Source organism: Hemicordylus capensis, chromosome 2, assembly GCF_027244095.1.
Source record: "Hemicordylus capensis ecotype Gifberg chromosome 2, rHemCap1.1.pri, whole genome shotgun sequence".
NCBI lineage: Eukaryota > Metazoa > Chordata > Lepidosauria > Squamata > Cordylidae > Hemicordylus > Hemicordylus capensis.
The window spans coordinates 111,308,657-111,326,954 of NC_069658.1; the positions used below are offsets into that span (position 1 = coordinate 111,308,657).

An 18,298-nucleotide genomic window follows, 5' to 3' on the forward strand; every position below is an offset into this window, starting at 1 on the left:
GTATCACTATTCTGTATTTAATAGCTCTGAAACTTTCCAGTCATTAATAATTTATATTCACTCTGCTATACAATTAATGGAACAGGAAACAGAGCTAAGTGAGCAGCAAACCATAGTTGATGGTGTTGCACATCAAGTAGCATCCAGAGCTAGGTATCTAAGACCAGGCCTTGCTGCTCTGACATCCTTGCCTTTAAAATCATCAGAAGCCTCTTAATCTGCTAGGTTGAACTGACTTACATAGTTTGGGATTGCTGTGAGAGCCCTCATGATGCTGTTTATAGGGATGTGCCCGGAACCATTCCGCAGGCGGCAGAGGTGTTCCTTTAAGGGTGGGGGAGGGTGCACTTACTCCTCCTACTGCATTTTCCCCACCGGCGCTCCATTGGATCAAAGCCCCTTGTGGCAGCAGCATACCTCCCTGCCGCCCTGTTGCCCTCATCGGCTGGAAGTGGCCAGAAATACCGGGCGCACATATACGCACACACTCATCTGCCACGCACACGTGCCCAGTACTTCCGGCCAATGAGGGCGGCAGGGAAATACGCTCCCGCTCTGAGGGGCTTTGATCCAACAGAGCGCCTGCGGGGAAATGTGGCAGGAGGGGTAAGTGCACCCTCTCCCACCCTTAAGGGAACACCCCGCCGCCTCCAAAAACCGAAACAGCACCGGTGGCCGAAACATTTCAGAGGCATCTATGATGGCCTCCGCAACGTTTTGGGGTCAAGTTTAGCTGTTTATGGGGCTGCATATAGTTCCTCTCATTCCATAAAAATTTGCACAGCTCAGAAATGCAAGTCTAGCAATGGTGAGAATACTGCTGTGCTGGGATCAGTAGATGAGACCAGCTGTATAAATGCTGATACATTAATGCCAATTTATTTGAGCAGCTGTGCTTATATTGTGTCTTTTAGGATTGCTCTGTAATGCTTCTGAAACTTAAATTTTGCGTAAGTATATTCATAAAACACGCTGACTCAAACCCACCCACCCCTGGGCTCTTTAATGAATAAATTTGTTTTGCACATCTGAAAAGTCTTTGTACAGATCTTTCAGCAAAGTCAGACGGTCCAAGACTTGACAAATTAAGTAGGGTTTGTGTGTTTTCGAAGTGTTCCAATTAGATACAAGTTTTGAAACCAATAAAATCAAATTAGTTCAAGGGTTCAACATTTGTAATTTAATATTAAAGTACTTCAGTTTATATACACTGTATTTACTACATTGTGAGTAATCTAATTAACATTAGATTAAAGGATCTAGACAAGCCCTTGGATAAGTGACAAGAATAAAGAAACCTTCTTAGAAATAACCTGTCAAAGATTTAGTATACAGAAACAGGAAAGTATATTGGTTCTTTCCCACTGCCCCAAGTTGACCAGCTCTGTTTTTTGTTTTTGAATCGAAGTATAGTGCAGTCTTCAGTTATAAAAGGTTTGAATATAGCTTGGGTTATATGTTAAAGATGTTTTTAGGTTTACCACTGTAGATTCCTTTAGATAATGTACCACTGTCAAGCACTACAGTATTAGCTTCCTGAGTTCATTATAGAACTGTTAGGAAGGCTTGTGCAAGTGAATGGGTTACTTTGGGGGCAAAAACAAATGGCATATACTTGTATTAAGGCAAACAGACAGCACTGTTCATATTTTTATAAGATCTCAAATTCCTTCAATAGTTTGTCAGTGATTTTATAGGGCTTAAATTAAACCAACTGATGCGTGGGAAGAACTGACATTTCCATGTATAATCTTGAAAGCAAATGCTATGTGGCAGGCAGAAAGCAAATAGGTAAATGAAAAATGTCAAAAATAACCAGAGCTGTAGCAGTGATGATATAAAATATGTATTCTGTGTGGCATTACAAGAATGCAGCTGTGATCTGAGGTAGGAATTTTTCAGAAGCCTGAAGCAATTTGGGCTTTATAGAAAAAGTGTACCAAGAAAGTTTCAGCTTTCTATGTAGGGCAATATTTAAAGATATTTTTCTTCATTTGAATTATATCTGTTAGCACATGCATATTTTTGCCCTATTATGAATTGAGCATGTTCCAGCTGCCTTGCCCCACCGCTTGCATTATTGGTCCCCAGTAGGAATTGTAGTCAATTGATTGACAGGACAAGAAGGTGTCCCCTCTTTGGAACCTTCGTTTGAGCATTTTGTGTCTGCTCTCTGCTTCGGGACTCATCTTGGTTCTAATGTTTTTTTGGATGAGTGGGAATCTAGGCTTTCCCTAGAACTAATGTTTTTAGTGCATGCCTTGTGGTCCCTCCCAACACCCCTGAATTCCCCTCTTAATGGGAGCTTGTGGAGGTTCTGTACCAATGCCCATGTTCCATTAACAGTCAGCAATGTATTAATAGATCTTTCAGCATAGCACCCCTTTCGCTGGTTGTTGCTGGTGTCGAAGGAGACACCAAGTGCTTCTGTTTTGCTTTTGAGCCTTTTGGGGGCAGAGAATAATTTTCTGATTATTTCTGAGAAGATGCTTAAATAATGTAGATATTTCTGTGGGATGCATGCACTAAAATAGAATTCAGCCTTGCAGATAAGTATATGATTTACTAGCCTACCTGTTCTTACCTGCAGTAAGCTAGGTAAATTAAAAGGCTAAGGACTGAGAGGGTAAGAAGGGGCACATGGGGAGCTGCCCCCCTCTATTTTCCCACTTCTACAACAGAATGTCTGAGAAGGAAGTGTGATATAGTATATTTATATAAGAAAAGTGAACTGAAAAGGTATATATTGCTGAGTCTCCCCTGCATGCCACCTGCTTAGTTTTCTAATGGAAGGGTATCCAGCAGCAATGGTGGGAGAGCTCAAGTTGGGCTTCCAGCTTCATTTCAAGTACAGGAGAAGATGAACAAACACACGACTGCTGCTGCCGTCAGGTTGTTGTCCCACTCATGGGTGCTGCAACTCTTTCTTTCCATTGCCTTGTTTATCCCCCCCCCCGGCCCCTCATTTCCCATCGGCACAGCATCCACAACAGACTGCAGTGAGCTACTGCCTCTTTATGCGTAGTCCTGTGCTTTTCTGAATCCACAACGAGCTTGAAACTACATTACTGTAAATAGCACATGTGAAGTGCTGATCAAAATGTTGCCAACATGTTTAATTTTAGACTTTGACACCCTGCGTGCAGATTATGACCTTAAACCTGCTTCTTACTCTTGGTCAAATAATCATAAGGGGACATTTTCTTGTTCACTCACCCCCACCCCTAAAGGTGGATACAGCTGTTAATTACTTTGGCTGTGAAAATGGTTAAGAGCGAAAATTCCCCAGACTCCAGTTATTTTACTTTATTGCAATATTCTACAGTCTGAGTGTGCATTTGGGGGGCGGAGGGGAGGTGGATAATTATGCCAGTGTCATCTTGTGGTGATTTTAATTTGGGAAAGTGTACATGAGAGCCAGATTTCAAAATGGAAGTAATACTCACTTGCAGTAGCTGAATTGGCATTTAAGCTAACTTTTCTCAGTGGTGTGTGTGTGCTCATGCATGCATGTATGTGTGTACAATTGATATAGCTGGAAATCTATAAAATTAGTTGAATTTAGTTTAAAAGTGTTGAGTTGGGAAGGCAGACATCTGTTCAGTTGTGTTTCCTAAACTACTTGTAAAACTGAGGAATAACAAAGACCGATAGAAATTCATTCTTGATTGCATTCTGTGGTATCAGATCAGGTTCTTTTCATGTTGATACAGATAGCATTAGAGTAAGAAAGATATTGCCTAGGAATATGTATTGTTATGTAATCTACATCTTAAAATGTCTCTGGAGTCTGGATGGACATTGTGAAGTGTCACTACATGAAACTGTTGTACAATAGAACTTCCATTTCTGAACTGTTGAATAGGCTGTCTTGATTACTTAACTTTAGTTGCAATGAAAATTACAAATCTTGAATAAATATGTGAAATGGCTAGGTGTCCGTGTATTTAGGAACAGACCTCTAAGGATTTGGATATTTCTAAGCAGTAGTACTAACCTTGGCACCTGACATTTTCCCAGCCATGTCTCCTAATAGCTTTCTGAAAAGGGGCTTCATTTGTATGTCAAAAATTGGATTATATTCTGTTGCTATGTATGCTGTCTGTTCTAATGCCATCAATTTAAATATATAAAAGTATGGGATATGTCTGGATTTGGAAGATGGGGAGGAGGAGGGGGAGAGAGTGAGTGTGTGTGTGTGTGTGTGTGCGCGCGCGCGCGCATGTTCGTGAGCGTGGGGTGGGGGAAGAGAATACATACATGCATTCATACAGCTAAGCTTACTATTTTGAAAGCACAGTATGGTTGTATCTACATTTTCCTGCAGTTTAGGAGCATTGTTTCTGTGAAAGTAATTTTGAATAGATTTAGGTTTTTTTAAAGCCAAAACATTGGGGAGTTTAACTGATGCGCGCTCTCTCTCTCTGTCCCCCAGCCCAGTGTATTAATTGTAAGCTATGAAGAATTGCCAAAAGCAGCATTGCAATTTGGACCCTATGATCAAGTTGAATGGAGGTCTGATAGCACCATGATAGCTGTTTCGGTGAGTAACACAGTCCTTTTAGGGGTGGAGTGATTGGATATTACCATATTAAATTGTTGTGTTGGTAGAATGATTATGACCAAAGGAATTCAGTATTCTGTGCCAATAAAGATAGAACTAAATGAAAGCTAGGGGTTTTTTTTACTTTATTTGGAGAGAGTACTAGGTATCTGTCTTTTGTGCTACAGCATTGTATGATTTATAGTTGAAGGCTTAATATTGCAAGGTGGATACAGCTGAAGGGTGCTATTTACATTACTTTGTCCTGTTCTTGTATTAGAAATACATGTATGAAATTGTCCAGAAAATGGCTCAAGATAAATTTAATTTTATTTATCAGTCAGATATGAGTCCAAGGTGGCCATCGAATGGTGCAGTGTGGAAGCAACCTGCCTAGAGAGCAGGAGGCTGTTGGTTCGAATCCCCGCTGGTGTGTTTCCCAGAATATGGGAAACTCCTATATCGGGCAGCAGCAGTATAGGAAGGTGCTGAAAAGCATCATCTCCTACTGCGCAGGAGAAGGTAATGGTAAACCACTCCTATATTCTACCAAGAAAACCACCTTGCTCTGTGGTCGCCGGGAGTCAACATTGACTCGACAGCACAATTTTTAATGAGTCTAAGACAAGTGTCTGGTAGAATAGTTGCTGACTACTTGCGGAAGCAAGTATTAGAGCCAAAATGTAGAAGATTATAGTATTAATGACTAATGACTATATTATTATTATTATTATTATTATTATTATTATTATTGACTATATTATAGATTATAGTATTAATGACTAGTGATTAACCCTCAGGGCTCCATTCTGTCACCAGTGCTTTTTAACATCTACATGAAACCGCTGAGTGAGGTCATCAGGAGGTTTGGTGCTGGGTGTTATCAGTATGCTGATGACACCCAAATCTACTTCTCCTTCCCATCTTCAGGAAATGGCACTCATTCTCTAAATGCCTGCCTACAGGCAGTAATGGGCTGGATGAGGGATAACAAATTGAAGCTGAATCCAAGCAAGACAGAGGTGCTCATTGTGGGGGCTCAGAATCTGAGGAGTGAGTTAGATCTTCCTGTGCTGGATGGCATTACACTTCCCCAGAAGGAGCAGGTGCGCAGCTTGGGAGTACTCCTGGACCCAGGCCTCACCCTGGTATCTCAGGTGGAGGCCATGGCCAGGAGTGCTGTCTGTCAGCTTCGGCTGATCTGACAGCTGCGCCCATTCCTTGAAGAGGATGACCTCAAAACAGTGGTGCATCAGCTGGTAACCTCCCGGCTTGACTATTGCAATGCGCTCTATGTGGCGCTGCCTTTGTACGTAGTTCAGAAACTTCAGTTAGTTCAGAATGCAGCAGCCAGATTGGTCTCTGGGGCAACCCGGAGAGACCATATTATGCCTGTTTTGAAACTGTTACATTGGTTGCTGATATGTTTCCGGGCAAAATACAAAGTGCTGGTTATTACCTTTAAAGCCCTGAACGGCTTGGGCCCGAGATATTTTATAGAGCGCCTTCTTTTACTTGAACCCCACCGCACTTTAAGATCATCTGAGGAGGTCCATCTCCAGTTACCACCGGTTCATTTGTTGGCAGCTCAGAGGGGCCTTCTCTGTAGGTGCTCCCGGGCTGTGGAATGCACTCCCAGCATAAATTTGTAATCTTAATTCCTTACTGACCTTCAAGAGATCCCTTAAAACCCATCTCTTTGGCCTGGCCTTTCAGGGTTTTTAATTTGTTTTAATTGTTTTAATGTTTGCCCTGGTTCTCCAGGGTTTTTAGCTGTTTGAATGTTTAATTGGTTTTATTCTGTTTTTATAGTTTTGATTTTAATTGTTAACTGGTTTTACTTGTTTTTATTCTTTTGTAAACTGGCCTGAGCCATTTTGGAAGGGCGGTATATACATCGAATAAATAAATAATAAATAAACAAAACTGAACTCTTCCATTAAAAAGAGTTGTATCTTAGGTTAATTTTTAGCTGCTTCCATCAAATGTTGAGGAGGGAAAAGAAGCTATCCTCAGATGTAAAGCTAGGCTTTGTCCAGGACATCTTCAAATAACAAGACATAGATGCACTGTGGAGGAAGGGAAGGAAGTTGTAAGATGAGCAAGTGTTGCTTGGTAGGAATTAAAGTATACTAGTCAACCTGCACAGAGCTTCTGTGTGCTCTTTGGGGCTGGCTGTTCCCCCCCTCCTCACTCTTGCCCCCCCCGCCGCCTTGACCTCACCGCTGCCACAGGCCCTCCTTACCGGGTGGCGGGCGGCCAAAAAGGGCCCTGCCGCTGCTGTTCCTCCTCCTGGGCGGCAAACAGGGAAGTCCTGCCGCCTGTTTCCCTCCCTCCCCAGCCTCCAACGGGCCCCGGGGCTGTGCCCTGCCACCCGTTTCCCACTCACCCCCTTTCCCGATGCCTCCGGCAGCCAGGCTGGGCTTTGCCACTGCTGCCGCCTCCTCCCCCTTACCCGGGATGGCCTGGCCACCGCAATGACCAATCCTCCTGGGTGCGCCTCAGCCTATGAAGTGACTCCGCTGCCCAGCCAATCAGCTGGGCACCAGGACACACATTCTAAAGGCGCACCCAGGAGGATTAAATATATAGATGACAAGCTAATCCTGATTAGCCAGTAGCCCTGAACAAGTCAGGGAGGATAGGTGAATCCTAAAGAAAAGAGGGTTCTGTGTATACATGCTCTTGAAGCAGAGTGCTTGAAACGCTTGTTCATCAGTAGGCTAGGAGCATTTGTGGTCTGAGTCCCAAAAATAAACCAGGGGAACAGAAATTATGGGAAACTTTGATCTTGTTCTTCAAGATAAGGAACCATACGAACATGTAGAGTTCTTATTTTTCTGTTAAGTTCTCGATCTTTGGGTGTATTCTAACCAGAGTTGATTTGATTTAAATTAAATCAATCTAAATTGCTTCACAGAAGGACTCAATTCTAATAAATCACAATTTAAATTACTAGTCAGGAAGATTCTATTTAATCATCACTTTCTATCAAAGTATATGTCTAATATAACCTTAATACATATTTAGAGAGAGATGTAGGTTTCATTTTTAGAAGGTAGATACACACTTCTCATAATTCTGTTTCGTTTGGGCAACCAGGCCTTGCATTTCATTGTTGCACTGTTTACATTTTGCACGCATGCCTTTCTTACCCACAGGTACAAGAACCTGATTAAAATATTCCCAAATGGGTCTCTCTTATGGTCTGCTGCCACAATAGGTGTTTCCCCTCTACAATGGAAAATGCGCTCGGAAAAAGTTTCCTCAGAACTGCATGAATATACTCTGTTCACTTTTGGTTTCAATTTCTATTCCTTTCCCCTCGCATTTATATGCAGATTCCTCCTCCTTGCTCAGATCTACTCCATCCCCCCAAATCCTCTATTCATTTATTGACCTTCTTTGTCTTTGCAATTTGTTGGGGCGGGGAGAAAGGGCTTGACTGACTGTGTGTGTATGCGCGCGCACACACACGTGCTGCATGTACACCAACTGCAGCATGGGACTGATCAGGTCTGTTACCTCTCATACCCATATACTGCTGTTAACATGTTCGTAGATTATAATTAGAAGTTGTGATTAATATTCATATTGATAACTTTGACCTAGGTTCTTTATGAGTTGTGTTTTAAATCAGTTTAAATAAAAAAATCTAATTATTATTGTTATTTTTAAACCATTGGTTTTTATCAACCCTGATGCTAACAACATGGCAACTCAATTTCTCAGGCCTGGCCCAAGTCGTCTTCCCCACCCAAGTGTCTTAAGGTGGTGTGGCACACAGAATACCAGTGTTTCCCCAACTCCTCAAAATTCTTCCCTACTGTCCCTGCTCCCTCTCCTTATCTGGTGGAGGTGGTGGCAGCAACAACTGTTGCTCCTGCTTATCCTACCCTGCCTTTTCAAAGGTCAGAGATGGAAATGGATTGTCAGGAAGTTATTCAAGGTGCTTCCTAGTGCTCCACACTGCCCTCTGTATTTTGACAAAGTGGAGAAGTCTGTGCTGGTTGGTGCGTCACCAGCCACTGCTGCTAGGAGAGGTATGAGGAGGTGGCGCACTCGACAAGGCAGCCAGAGGAAACAGGCTTGTGGACGTAGCCAGCATGCATTCGGCCACCTGAGGCTGCCTCGTTTTATGAGTGGGCTGGCCATGCAGTTTCTTTCCAAATATGTGGGTTAAAGCATCTCAGAAATTTGAGATTTTCAAGAATCTACCAAGATTCTGAAGATTGTATTTCCAAAGAAATACTTTGGAAAATCCATGTTTACCCAGTCCTTATTTAAAGTTCTTTATTTATTTTATTTATTTGACATAAATTATAATGTATGCATGTTTCTCTCCCAGTATTTATTTTGTCTGCTAGTATATAACATTTGGATTTGTGATTGCTCCTACCAGTAAAACTGCAGTCCTTGTGCTTATTTCATTTCTGAAACACTGGCTCAGTGACTGTGGCAGGTACACTTATTGCAAAATTTGCCTCATCATTTGCCTAAATAGTACATTTATATGCATTGGGAAAGTTGATTGAACATGAATATTTAGATGTATTAAGTCATTTTGTGTGATATTTGTTCAAGTATGTACTGAGCTAAACAAGAATCTTGATAGTTTTAGTGTTTTCTACAAATTGTATTGCCTTAACCAGTTGCAAAATAACTTTCATACAACTTTCATTTTGTACAACTGCTTGGAGTGCTAGTATTTTCTTTATTTTGTATAGTTCTTTTAAAATAAATGCCTAAAGAACCCTTGTGTATCCTTTACGTGTTCTCTCTATGTAGTTACTGTACTACTCTGCAGTGACAAAGCAGGGAACATTTTCACTTAGAATGCAAATCACTTTCTCACTCTCCTAGGGCTGCAACTCCACATGTTGTGCTGTTTTTAGTCCTATGAAAGGGAGCATGATATTTTAGAGAACTGTGTTTTCCTTAAGTGCCATGATTAACATCAGTCTTTAGAATACAGCCTGCTTTGTGCACTCATGTAAGTGCTTATGTTAAGTCCTAAGGAAGCAAAATAAATAAATAAATAAATAAAAATTAATGAAAAATCTGGCTGTGAGATTTTCACAGGGTAGCTTTATTTAGAACCAAGTTGACTCTTTTGTAATCTTCTTTTGGCTGAGTTGCATTCCAAAGTACTGTTTTTATAGCAGAGTATTTAATGAATTGGTGCCACTTAGTAATTGATATCCTAAAGAAATCCAAATGTATAGAATGAGATGATATTTATTCTGCTGGTGGCTAGATAGACTTGGAAACATAGCTGATCGTGAGAGTTTTAGCGCTTATGTATGAACTACAAAGTCATGAACAGGGCTTAGGAAATCCACTAGTCTGTGATGAGTGAAAAATGATGCCTGAGTGAAAAAAAATCCTGATGAGTAATGTACCAACATAGCTCAAGGAACTATCTGATGAATAAAACATTTCGTCTGGCTGGTGAACGTAGCCAACATTTCTTGACCCTAGTCATGAGAGCCAGCATGGTGTAGTGGTTAGAGTGCTGAACTAGGACCGGGGAGACCTGAGTTCAAATCCCCATTCAGCCATGATACTAGCCGGGTGACTCTGGGCCAGTCGCTTCTCTCTCAACCTAACCTACTTCACAGGGTTGTTGTGAGGAGAAACTCAAGTTCCGCTCTGGGCTCCTTGAAGGAAGAGCGGGATATAAATGCAACAACAACAACGAGAATGGCAGCAAACATACTAAGAGTAAAGCCGACTAAAGTGATTAGCTTATTTGCACAACTCATCCTTCAATCTTGTAAGAGAGTTTAAAGTTTGCTTTGAGTTGGTATCGGTATATTCTAGCAATGTGTCTCGCTGTAGTACCTTAGGCCAGTAGTCTTCAATCTTCGGATCATAAGCTTGGGTGTTAAATGTGTGAATGTATTTGTATCTTGCTATTTGGCCTGGGGCAGCTGCTGCTGTTTTCTACACACATCATCCAGTGAGCATCATAGTTTGTGATCATGTGTCCTAAAGCTTAAGATATGGCAGTAGAACAGGCCTTGACTAATTCCAGGTGCCAGGAAGCCATGGTGCAGACTAGGATATTTAGAAGTAGTTATTTAATAACATCTTTATTGCAGGCGGCCATGTTTCTGTTCCTGTTCTGTTACTTGTAGAGCGGATAAAGAGAAGCCCATTCCCGCCGCCTTGTCAGTCTCTAAGCCGAGTAACTTTGCCAAGGCCTGCAGTAGAACATAAGAAGGTGGTCTTAAAGCTATGTAGCATTCAAGCCATTTATGTCAGTGGGATTTTTGCATTCTGCCTGGAAGATAATGGTTAGCAAGTCAGTTACTGAGGTGTAATTGTAATGTGGCATTGCTAACCCAGCTCTACCATGAATTGAAGCATTTGGACAGTCATCTAAAGTGGCACCACATAGAGCTGATCTTCACTATTTTTAAAGTGGGGGCCACAGCTGCTGAGAGGGCTATTTCTATGGGGGGGAGGGCAGTGGCCCCAGCTGCTGCAGGGGTGGGGAGCAAGCATGTGCGGCAACAGGAGGAGGAGGGGAGCAAGAGAAAGAGCATGAATGCAGGGCCCACAGCAGCAGAACATTGGAGAGCACACGCACGGTGGCATGAGGAGGGGAGCATAAGAGAGTGTAGTGACTGTGGCAGCAGCAGAGGAAGAGAGCATGTGCACGGTGATTGAGGGGACTAGAAGCAGCAGGAGGGAGAGAAAGTCAGGCCAGGGGCAGTCACTGGGGTCCACAGGGCACACAATGCCAGTGGCCCACAGGGCACACAATGAACAGTGACATAGAGCATATTATAGGAGTCTAATCTTTTGTCTAGTAAAACATGAATCTAAGGCCCACATCTGACAAACAGTGTCTTCTCATTGGATAGATTGGGCAAAAAAAAAAAAAAAGCTTCTATTGCATTCTAAACATACAGGGACTCTATCTTTTTTGATAATTTCAAGCCAGTGCAAAATGTTGCTTGGTACTGGTTCAGAGAGGAGGGCTGAAAACTGAGTTGACGGACACTGTTGTCCCAAGTTCTGGTATGTGGAAAACCAGTGGCTTCTTGCAACTAGTTTCCCTAATTGCAGTCCCTTTCCCTTGTTTAATGTAAGTGAAATGAAGAAAGGGTCTTCCATTCTCTTGGAGCCCTCAATATATTGTATCTGGGGATGATGGGAGGTGTACATCTGGAGTACTACAGGTTGGGAACTCCTGTTCAAAGACATTTAGATAACTTAGGCTTGATGGAAACTCTGCCTACAAAAAACTGCCATCTCAGAAGCTTAATTTCCTTAAAATAAGTGCTGCTGTTTTCCGTGGAGGATCAGGCCTCTGAAAGGCAAGCTGCCAATAACCTTCTGTGGTTTGTTTAGGTCCCTGCCTCCTTTCCATTTCACAATGTTTATGTCAACCCTAAGCCACCTAATGGCGCTGCGGGGAAGAAACTTGTCTAGGGAGTAAGAGGTTGCTGGTTCAAATCCCCGCTGGAAACACCTATATAGGGCAGCAGCGATATAGGAAGATGCTGAAAGGCATCATCTCATACCATGCGGGAGATGGCAATGGTAAACCCCTTTTGTATTCTACCAAAGAAAACCACATGGCTCTGTGGTTGCCATGAGTCGACACAACTTGACCTTTATGTCAACAATAGACACATGATGGCCATCTAAGAAATCGCATCACTAATGTTCCACACAATAGTTAAAAATACAGCTGAGACACACAACAAACAACTGTTACCAACAGCCAAAGGGAATGTAGGAAGGAAGAAGTGCTGGGAAAAAAGGGATTGGAAGGAAAGAAAAAAATGAAGAGGCAGTGGACCAGAAAAAAGGGCAGAGGCGGAGAGGGGCACAGAGAGAGTATAGAGGGAGGGGAGGGACAGAAAGTAAACTGAGAAGGTTAAATTTTGTACATGACCAAAAAACATTCTGCCTATTGCTTTTGACAGGGCTTTGGCTAGTATTGGATAATTTTTGTAAATTCTATCATGGCTTGGATTTGAGGCTTGACTTAGGCAGTTGTGAAGTTAGGGATTTGATGCAAATTTCAGAGTGTGAATTTTGGTAACGACTTTAACTAATTAAGTTGGTATAAAATACAAACATGATTGAACTATACTAGTCATGGCAAAACTTTGGTTAACTATGGTTAGTTCAGGGTAATTTTGATGGCAGCATGGACAGAAATGAACCCTGCAACATTATCAGCTTGCACTGAGGATGGAATTTAAGAAGACCTTTTGTATGTTAATGTCAGGATCACAGTTCTCTCTAGTATTATTTTACTCTTTCTGCTGGCTTAAGATAACAGTGAGTGTAAATATTTAAAGATTGCCTAGGAAAGCAAGCAAGAGGAATAGATAGTATTAACTTACATTTTGTACCTCTTGTTCCACAAGCATTAAATTTAATTAGAAAACAACCCCAAGTAACAATAATTGCATTGCAGATGTTTTTGTTTCTAAAAGTGAAGAGAGAAATGCTGCTAGTAGAATAGGTAGTGAAATAATCTAGCAGGTATATGCCCTCTTCTACATCCTTGAAATACAGGAAACGGTACTTAGAAAGAAATCTGAAATATTTCATGTTTCTCTTTCAGCCTTGTTGCTTTAAGAAGTATACTCAACTAGTCTTCAGTAACAGAAATGGAGTAGCCAAGTTAAAATGTATTTTCTCACTTGAATTTTGTTTGCTGTTTGCTGCTTCCTCTTGATTTAGGACCCTCTTGATCCTCTGTTGTTTTATACCTGATACTAAACTATGTACTTCATTCCTGAACAAACTTACACTGAAGCTATATTACAGGATATTTACTCTCAGCTTAGTTTGCTAGGATTGTACCTAGCCAACTCAAATCCACATACACACAAAGAAAGTATTTTATAATAGAATAGTTGAAAAACATAATCCCCTTTGAACCATGCTCATGTTCCTTACACTTTTTGAACTCTGGCCCTCCACCCTTTCTAAACTTCAGAGTAAGGATTCTTCTGCTTATGCAAATTAGAAATGTATAATTTCTGGAAGTCTTGGGTGGAGAACTGAATATTTGTAATACTCTTTCATCAAACCTAAACTTAAGCTGCAGTAAGATCATGAAATTCATTATGTGTAACTTAGCAGATAAAATTGTATTATTTGGTATACTTACAAAGTTTTCAAATATAAATGGCTTCATTTTGTTCTAACATTTACAATAGAATATAGTGGTAGAGGAGAGCTGCAAGCTACTATTCCTTAAGGTACAGTAGTTTAAAATTAAAAATAATCCACACTGTAATATTGTAGTATGCAAAAGAAAGGTACATTTGGGCCTCGATATCCATGGATTCGCGTATCTGTGGTCGGGTGAAAGATACTTGACCTCGCCATATGTGGAGGGGTGGAGAGAGACACATTGATTTTGTGCACCTGTGGGCTGTGGGTGGCCGGAAATGACTGTGGAAGTGATTTCCAGCTGCCATTTTGTTCTCAGAGCCTCAACATGGCTCCGTTTTAAATAAAAACAATTTTTAATGAATGATTTGCAGCTGATTTGGGGGCATTCTGGGATACAGTGCAACTCGGAAGGGGGAGCAGCAAAGCACGGTAAGAAGCTTCCCCCCACATCCCCTCACCGCTAAATTTGGGTGCTTTTTGGCAATTGTTTACAACTTTCCCGATTGGGAACCTAATGCCCATGATCCCATAGACCCCAATGCCTTGACATTCGCGCTTTCTGTATCCATGGTTGCAGCCAGGAATGGAACCCCCGCGAATATTGAGGTCATCCTGTATAATTATCTAGGTGAAGAAAGTGTCCTGGATTCAAAGGTCCACCCAACTAGTTCTGCACACACAAAGGAGTCTTGCACTGGAGTGTTTGATAAGCAGCAGCCCTGCCCCTTGGCTTATGGGAACACTTGTTTGAAACTGAGGGGATTCTGAAGTGGTGATCAAATTCCCTGGTTGAACAAGGGGTGTGGGGGGGGGGTGTCACACTGGACATAGCCAAACTCTGAAGTAGCTTCTTGGATCCTGACTAGTAAAGGTAAAGTTGTGCCATCAAGTTGGTGTCAACTCCTGGCGACCCCAGAGCCATGTGGGTTGTTTTGGTAGAATACAGGAGGGGTTTACCATTGCCATCTCCCACGCAGTATGAGATAATGCCTTTCAGCATCTTCCTGTATCGCTGCTGCCCGATATAGGTGTTTCCCATAGTCTTGGAAACATACCAGTGGGGATTCAGACCAGCAACCTCTTGCTCCCTAGTACATAGATCTTAATTTTATCATATAGAAACACATTTTAAGAGAAAAGGTTCAGAAAACCAACATCCCTATAATGTAATTGAGGAATATAAATAAATTGGATATTCATTTAAACTTTACAGTGAGTTCTTCAATAGTATATTATCATAACCATGGCTGCAATCTTACATATGCTTACCTCTAATTTTGCCTCTCTGTGTATGTGTGTGTATGTGTATGGATGTATGTGGCAATCCCCGCCCTTGCTACAGCCGCAGCCAATGAAAACATGAGGGTGGGGCTTGACACGTACCACCTTAGACCGAGATGGCAGCAGAGGGGGTGGCAAAAGCTCCCTCTGTGAGCCCACCTGGGCTGCTTAGGGCAGGGGGCTGGATCGTTCAGTGTGTCTGTGTGCGCGCGCAGAAAGAATGGCATGGCGGTGGAGACGTGGTCAGTGGAGCACAGAAGAGGGGTGACCGAAGTGGGGATGGTGGCGGAGGGGGCAAAACCTCCTCCTTTGGACCCTCTTGCCACCCAAATGACATTTCAGGGCTCTCTGCACTAGGGACAACTAGTGTGCAGATACTCTGTGCCAGGCCAGCTAGTTTTATATTATAGCATTATGGTATTCAATGGTCTTCTGGGTTTAAGCATCAGTTTACCATCGTGTGAATGCTGTAGTCTCATTGCATATTCTGTTTTTAGCTTTTGTCCTGAAGTTCATGGTGATAATGGAGAAAAATTTTATATTTTCTTTGGCTACCATATTGTTCATTTTAAATATACATAAAGGTCTTTAAAATGATTCTAGCTATTCATGAAATTTTTACCAAGTACATATTTTATTTTAATCTTTTTTCAGACTGCAAATGGCTACATCTTGTTTTTTAATCTTCCATCAGCAAGAGAGAAGTACCTTTATGAGCCGGTTTATCCGAAGTAAGTCTGCCATAAATGTTTGTTTCCACTGCAAAGTTCTTGAAATAATTTTAAATATTCTCATTGTACACATGTTAAAGAACTGAAGTAACTTATTAAATGCTTTGTGTTACAAGCTGTCATGGAAGGGGAAGCTATAAATCATGGGACCTTGCATTGTTGCCTGATGTTTTCTTGTACAAAACTTGTTAATTAAGCTAATCTTTACATAATAATATGCAACAATGCATATATTTCACTACAGGAAACAAAAAAAACCACGTCCCTTCATCAAGCTTTTTAGGTCATCTGAGTAGCAATGTGCTGCCAGATGAGGACTCCGTCTGTAAAGATCTTCTGTTTTTGATACCCCCGCTTTCAGAAGCAAGAGATGAAGCCTTTTTGTGTATGGTGGCCCCAGACTTTGGAGCACACTGCCCAGGCTTTTTTGTCAGGGCCCTATATTATCTCTTAGGTGTCAGTTAAAAACTTTGTCCAAGTTTTTGGAAGCATCATAGTTTGTGATGGTTTTATATATACTCTTTTGCTGGCTTATTGGCTGCTGCTTTTGGTTTTTACTGTGGGTGGGTGTTAATAAAATTGAAGTGCTAGAACAGAGTTTGCCTTTCTCTGCCACACTGCACAAATAGCTTGTGCTGTCCTGCAAGTAGAACAAAGGACACTTTTTTGACCCCTTCTTCATTATATGCTTTTAGTTATCCTAATTGAAGGGAAGATGGTATAGTCCATAATTGAATAGACTTTTCTTTTAATCAACTTAAATGTGAATGCTAAAATCCTTTGCACATTGTTTAACACTTGATATTCTGTGTTTCTGATCCATCTAAAATGCTATTAACTAAATATCATCATTCCCGAATATCACTCTGCCATTAAGGAACTGCTAGTGTCTCAAGAAACTTACAGCATGATTTAGATGTAATGCAAAGCAAGGGTTGATATAGATAAGCTATATAATTATAAATAATAGTTCTTATGATTACAATAACTGTAAACAGCAGGATCTTATGTTACCTTCTGTCACATAAACGTATTAAATAATGCTCAGTCCATTATCTTTACTCCTGTCAGGCCAGGTGTATATCTCAGGCTTACCTTTATTTCTACTGTGTTCTGTGTTCTAATGGCCAGCAAAATAAATGGTTCTTTTAATACATGTTAAGCACTTAGCAGGAAGTAGATAAATGTTGTTGTTGCCTATATACTTAGGGAGGAATGGTACTCTTCTATTCATGGATCTCTATTGGATGAAAGCTGGTTCCATAGAGTCAAATGGATTAATATTAAAATTGATATCATGTCACAGATCTATTCCCAAGAAATACTGAGTGCTTTCCATTACCGCTTCTGTATATTGTAACATTTAACCTATAAGTTTAAACCTTCAGCTAGATTTCACTTTAATAGACTGAAAATATTTTCTTAAATTTTCCTTGATATATTAATATTGATATATTAATATACTATAGGTTAGTTGTGCCATTAAAATTGGTGTTAGGAATTATTTGACTTTAGAATCTCTTGAAGTACAACTGCATGAGAAAGTAATGTATACTATCAAGAATGTTCCTGCCTTCTTGTGGTACTACCTTGCCCTCTTATGAATTTTTAAATACTACTTTTTCCTTCTCATGGAGTGTGTTTCTACCTGGATTTTAAAAAAAAGCAAGCAGGGAGAGAGCAACAGCAGACTGTCCTAACTCAGCAGATCAGTTACCCCATTGATTGTTTGCAGATAGGATTACAGGTGAAACTCAGAAAATTAGAATATCGTGCAAAAGTCCATTAATTTCAGTAATGCAAATTAAAAGGTGAAACTGATATATGAGACAGACGCATTACATGCAAAGCGAGATAAGTCAAGCCTTAATTTGTTATAATTGTGATGATCATGGCGTACAGCTCATGAAAACCCCAAATCCACAATCTCAGAAAATTAGAATATTACATGGAACCAAGAAGACAAGGATTGAAGAATAGAACAATATCGGACCTCTGAAAAGTATACAGTGTACTGTGCTTGATTGGCCAGCAAACTCGTCTGACCTGACCCCATAGAGAATCTATGGGGCATTGCCAAGAGAAGGATGAGAGACATGAGACCAAACAATGCAGAATTGCTGAAGGCCGCTAATGAAGCATCCTGGTCTTCCATAATACCTCATCAGTGCCACAGGCTGATAGCATCCATGCCACGCCTCATTGAGGCAGTAATTGCTGCAAAAGGGGCCCAAACCAAATACTGAATACATATGCATGCTTATACTTTTCAGAGGTCCGATATTGTTCTATTCTTCAATCCTTGTCTTCTTGGTTCCATGTAATATTCTAATTTTCTGGGATTGTGGATTTGGGGTTTTCATGAGCTGTACGCCATGATCATCACAATTATAACAAATTAAGGCTTGACTTATCTCGCTTTGCATGTAATGCGTCTGTCTCATATATCAGTTTCACCTTTTAATTTGCATTACTGAAATTAATGGACTTTAGCACGATATTCTAATTTTCCGAGTTTCACCTGTATATTTTACTGCTGTTGAAAAGAGATTTATGGAAGTATTGTCCAAAATCTAACATCTGGTTGAGA

The 18,298-nt window shown here is 41.0% G+C and overlaps 1 protein-coding gene across 3 annotated transcripts in view; it reads left to right on the forward strand.

The window, feature by feature from the left end:
• The window catches only part of RIC1 (RIC1 homolog, RAB6A GEF complex partner 1), a 93,757-nt gene that overhangs the window by 6,561 nt on the left and 68,898 nt on the right, over positions 1–18,298 (forward strand). For all 3 annotated transcript variants that reach the window (XM_053297564.1, XM_053297563.1, XM_053297565.1), the window contains exons 2-3: positions 4,436–4,543; positions 15,632–15,708. In XM_053297564.1, coding sequence (XP_053153539.1) covers positions 4,436–4,543; positions 15,632–15,708 — 185 coding nt within the window. The remainder of the gene's footprint in view (positions 1–4,435; positions 4,544–15,631; positions 15,709–18,298) is intronic.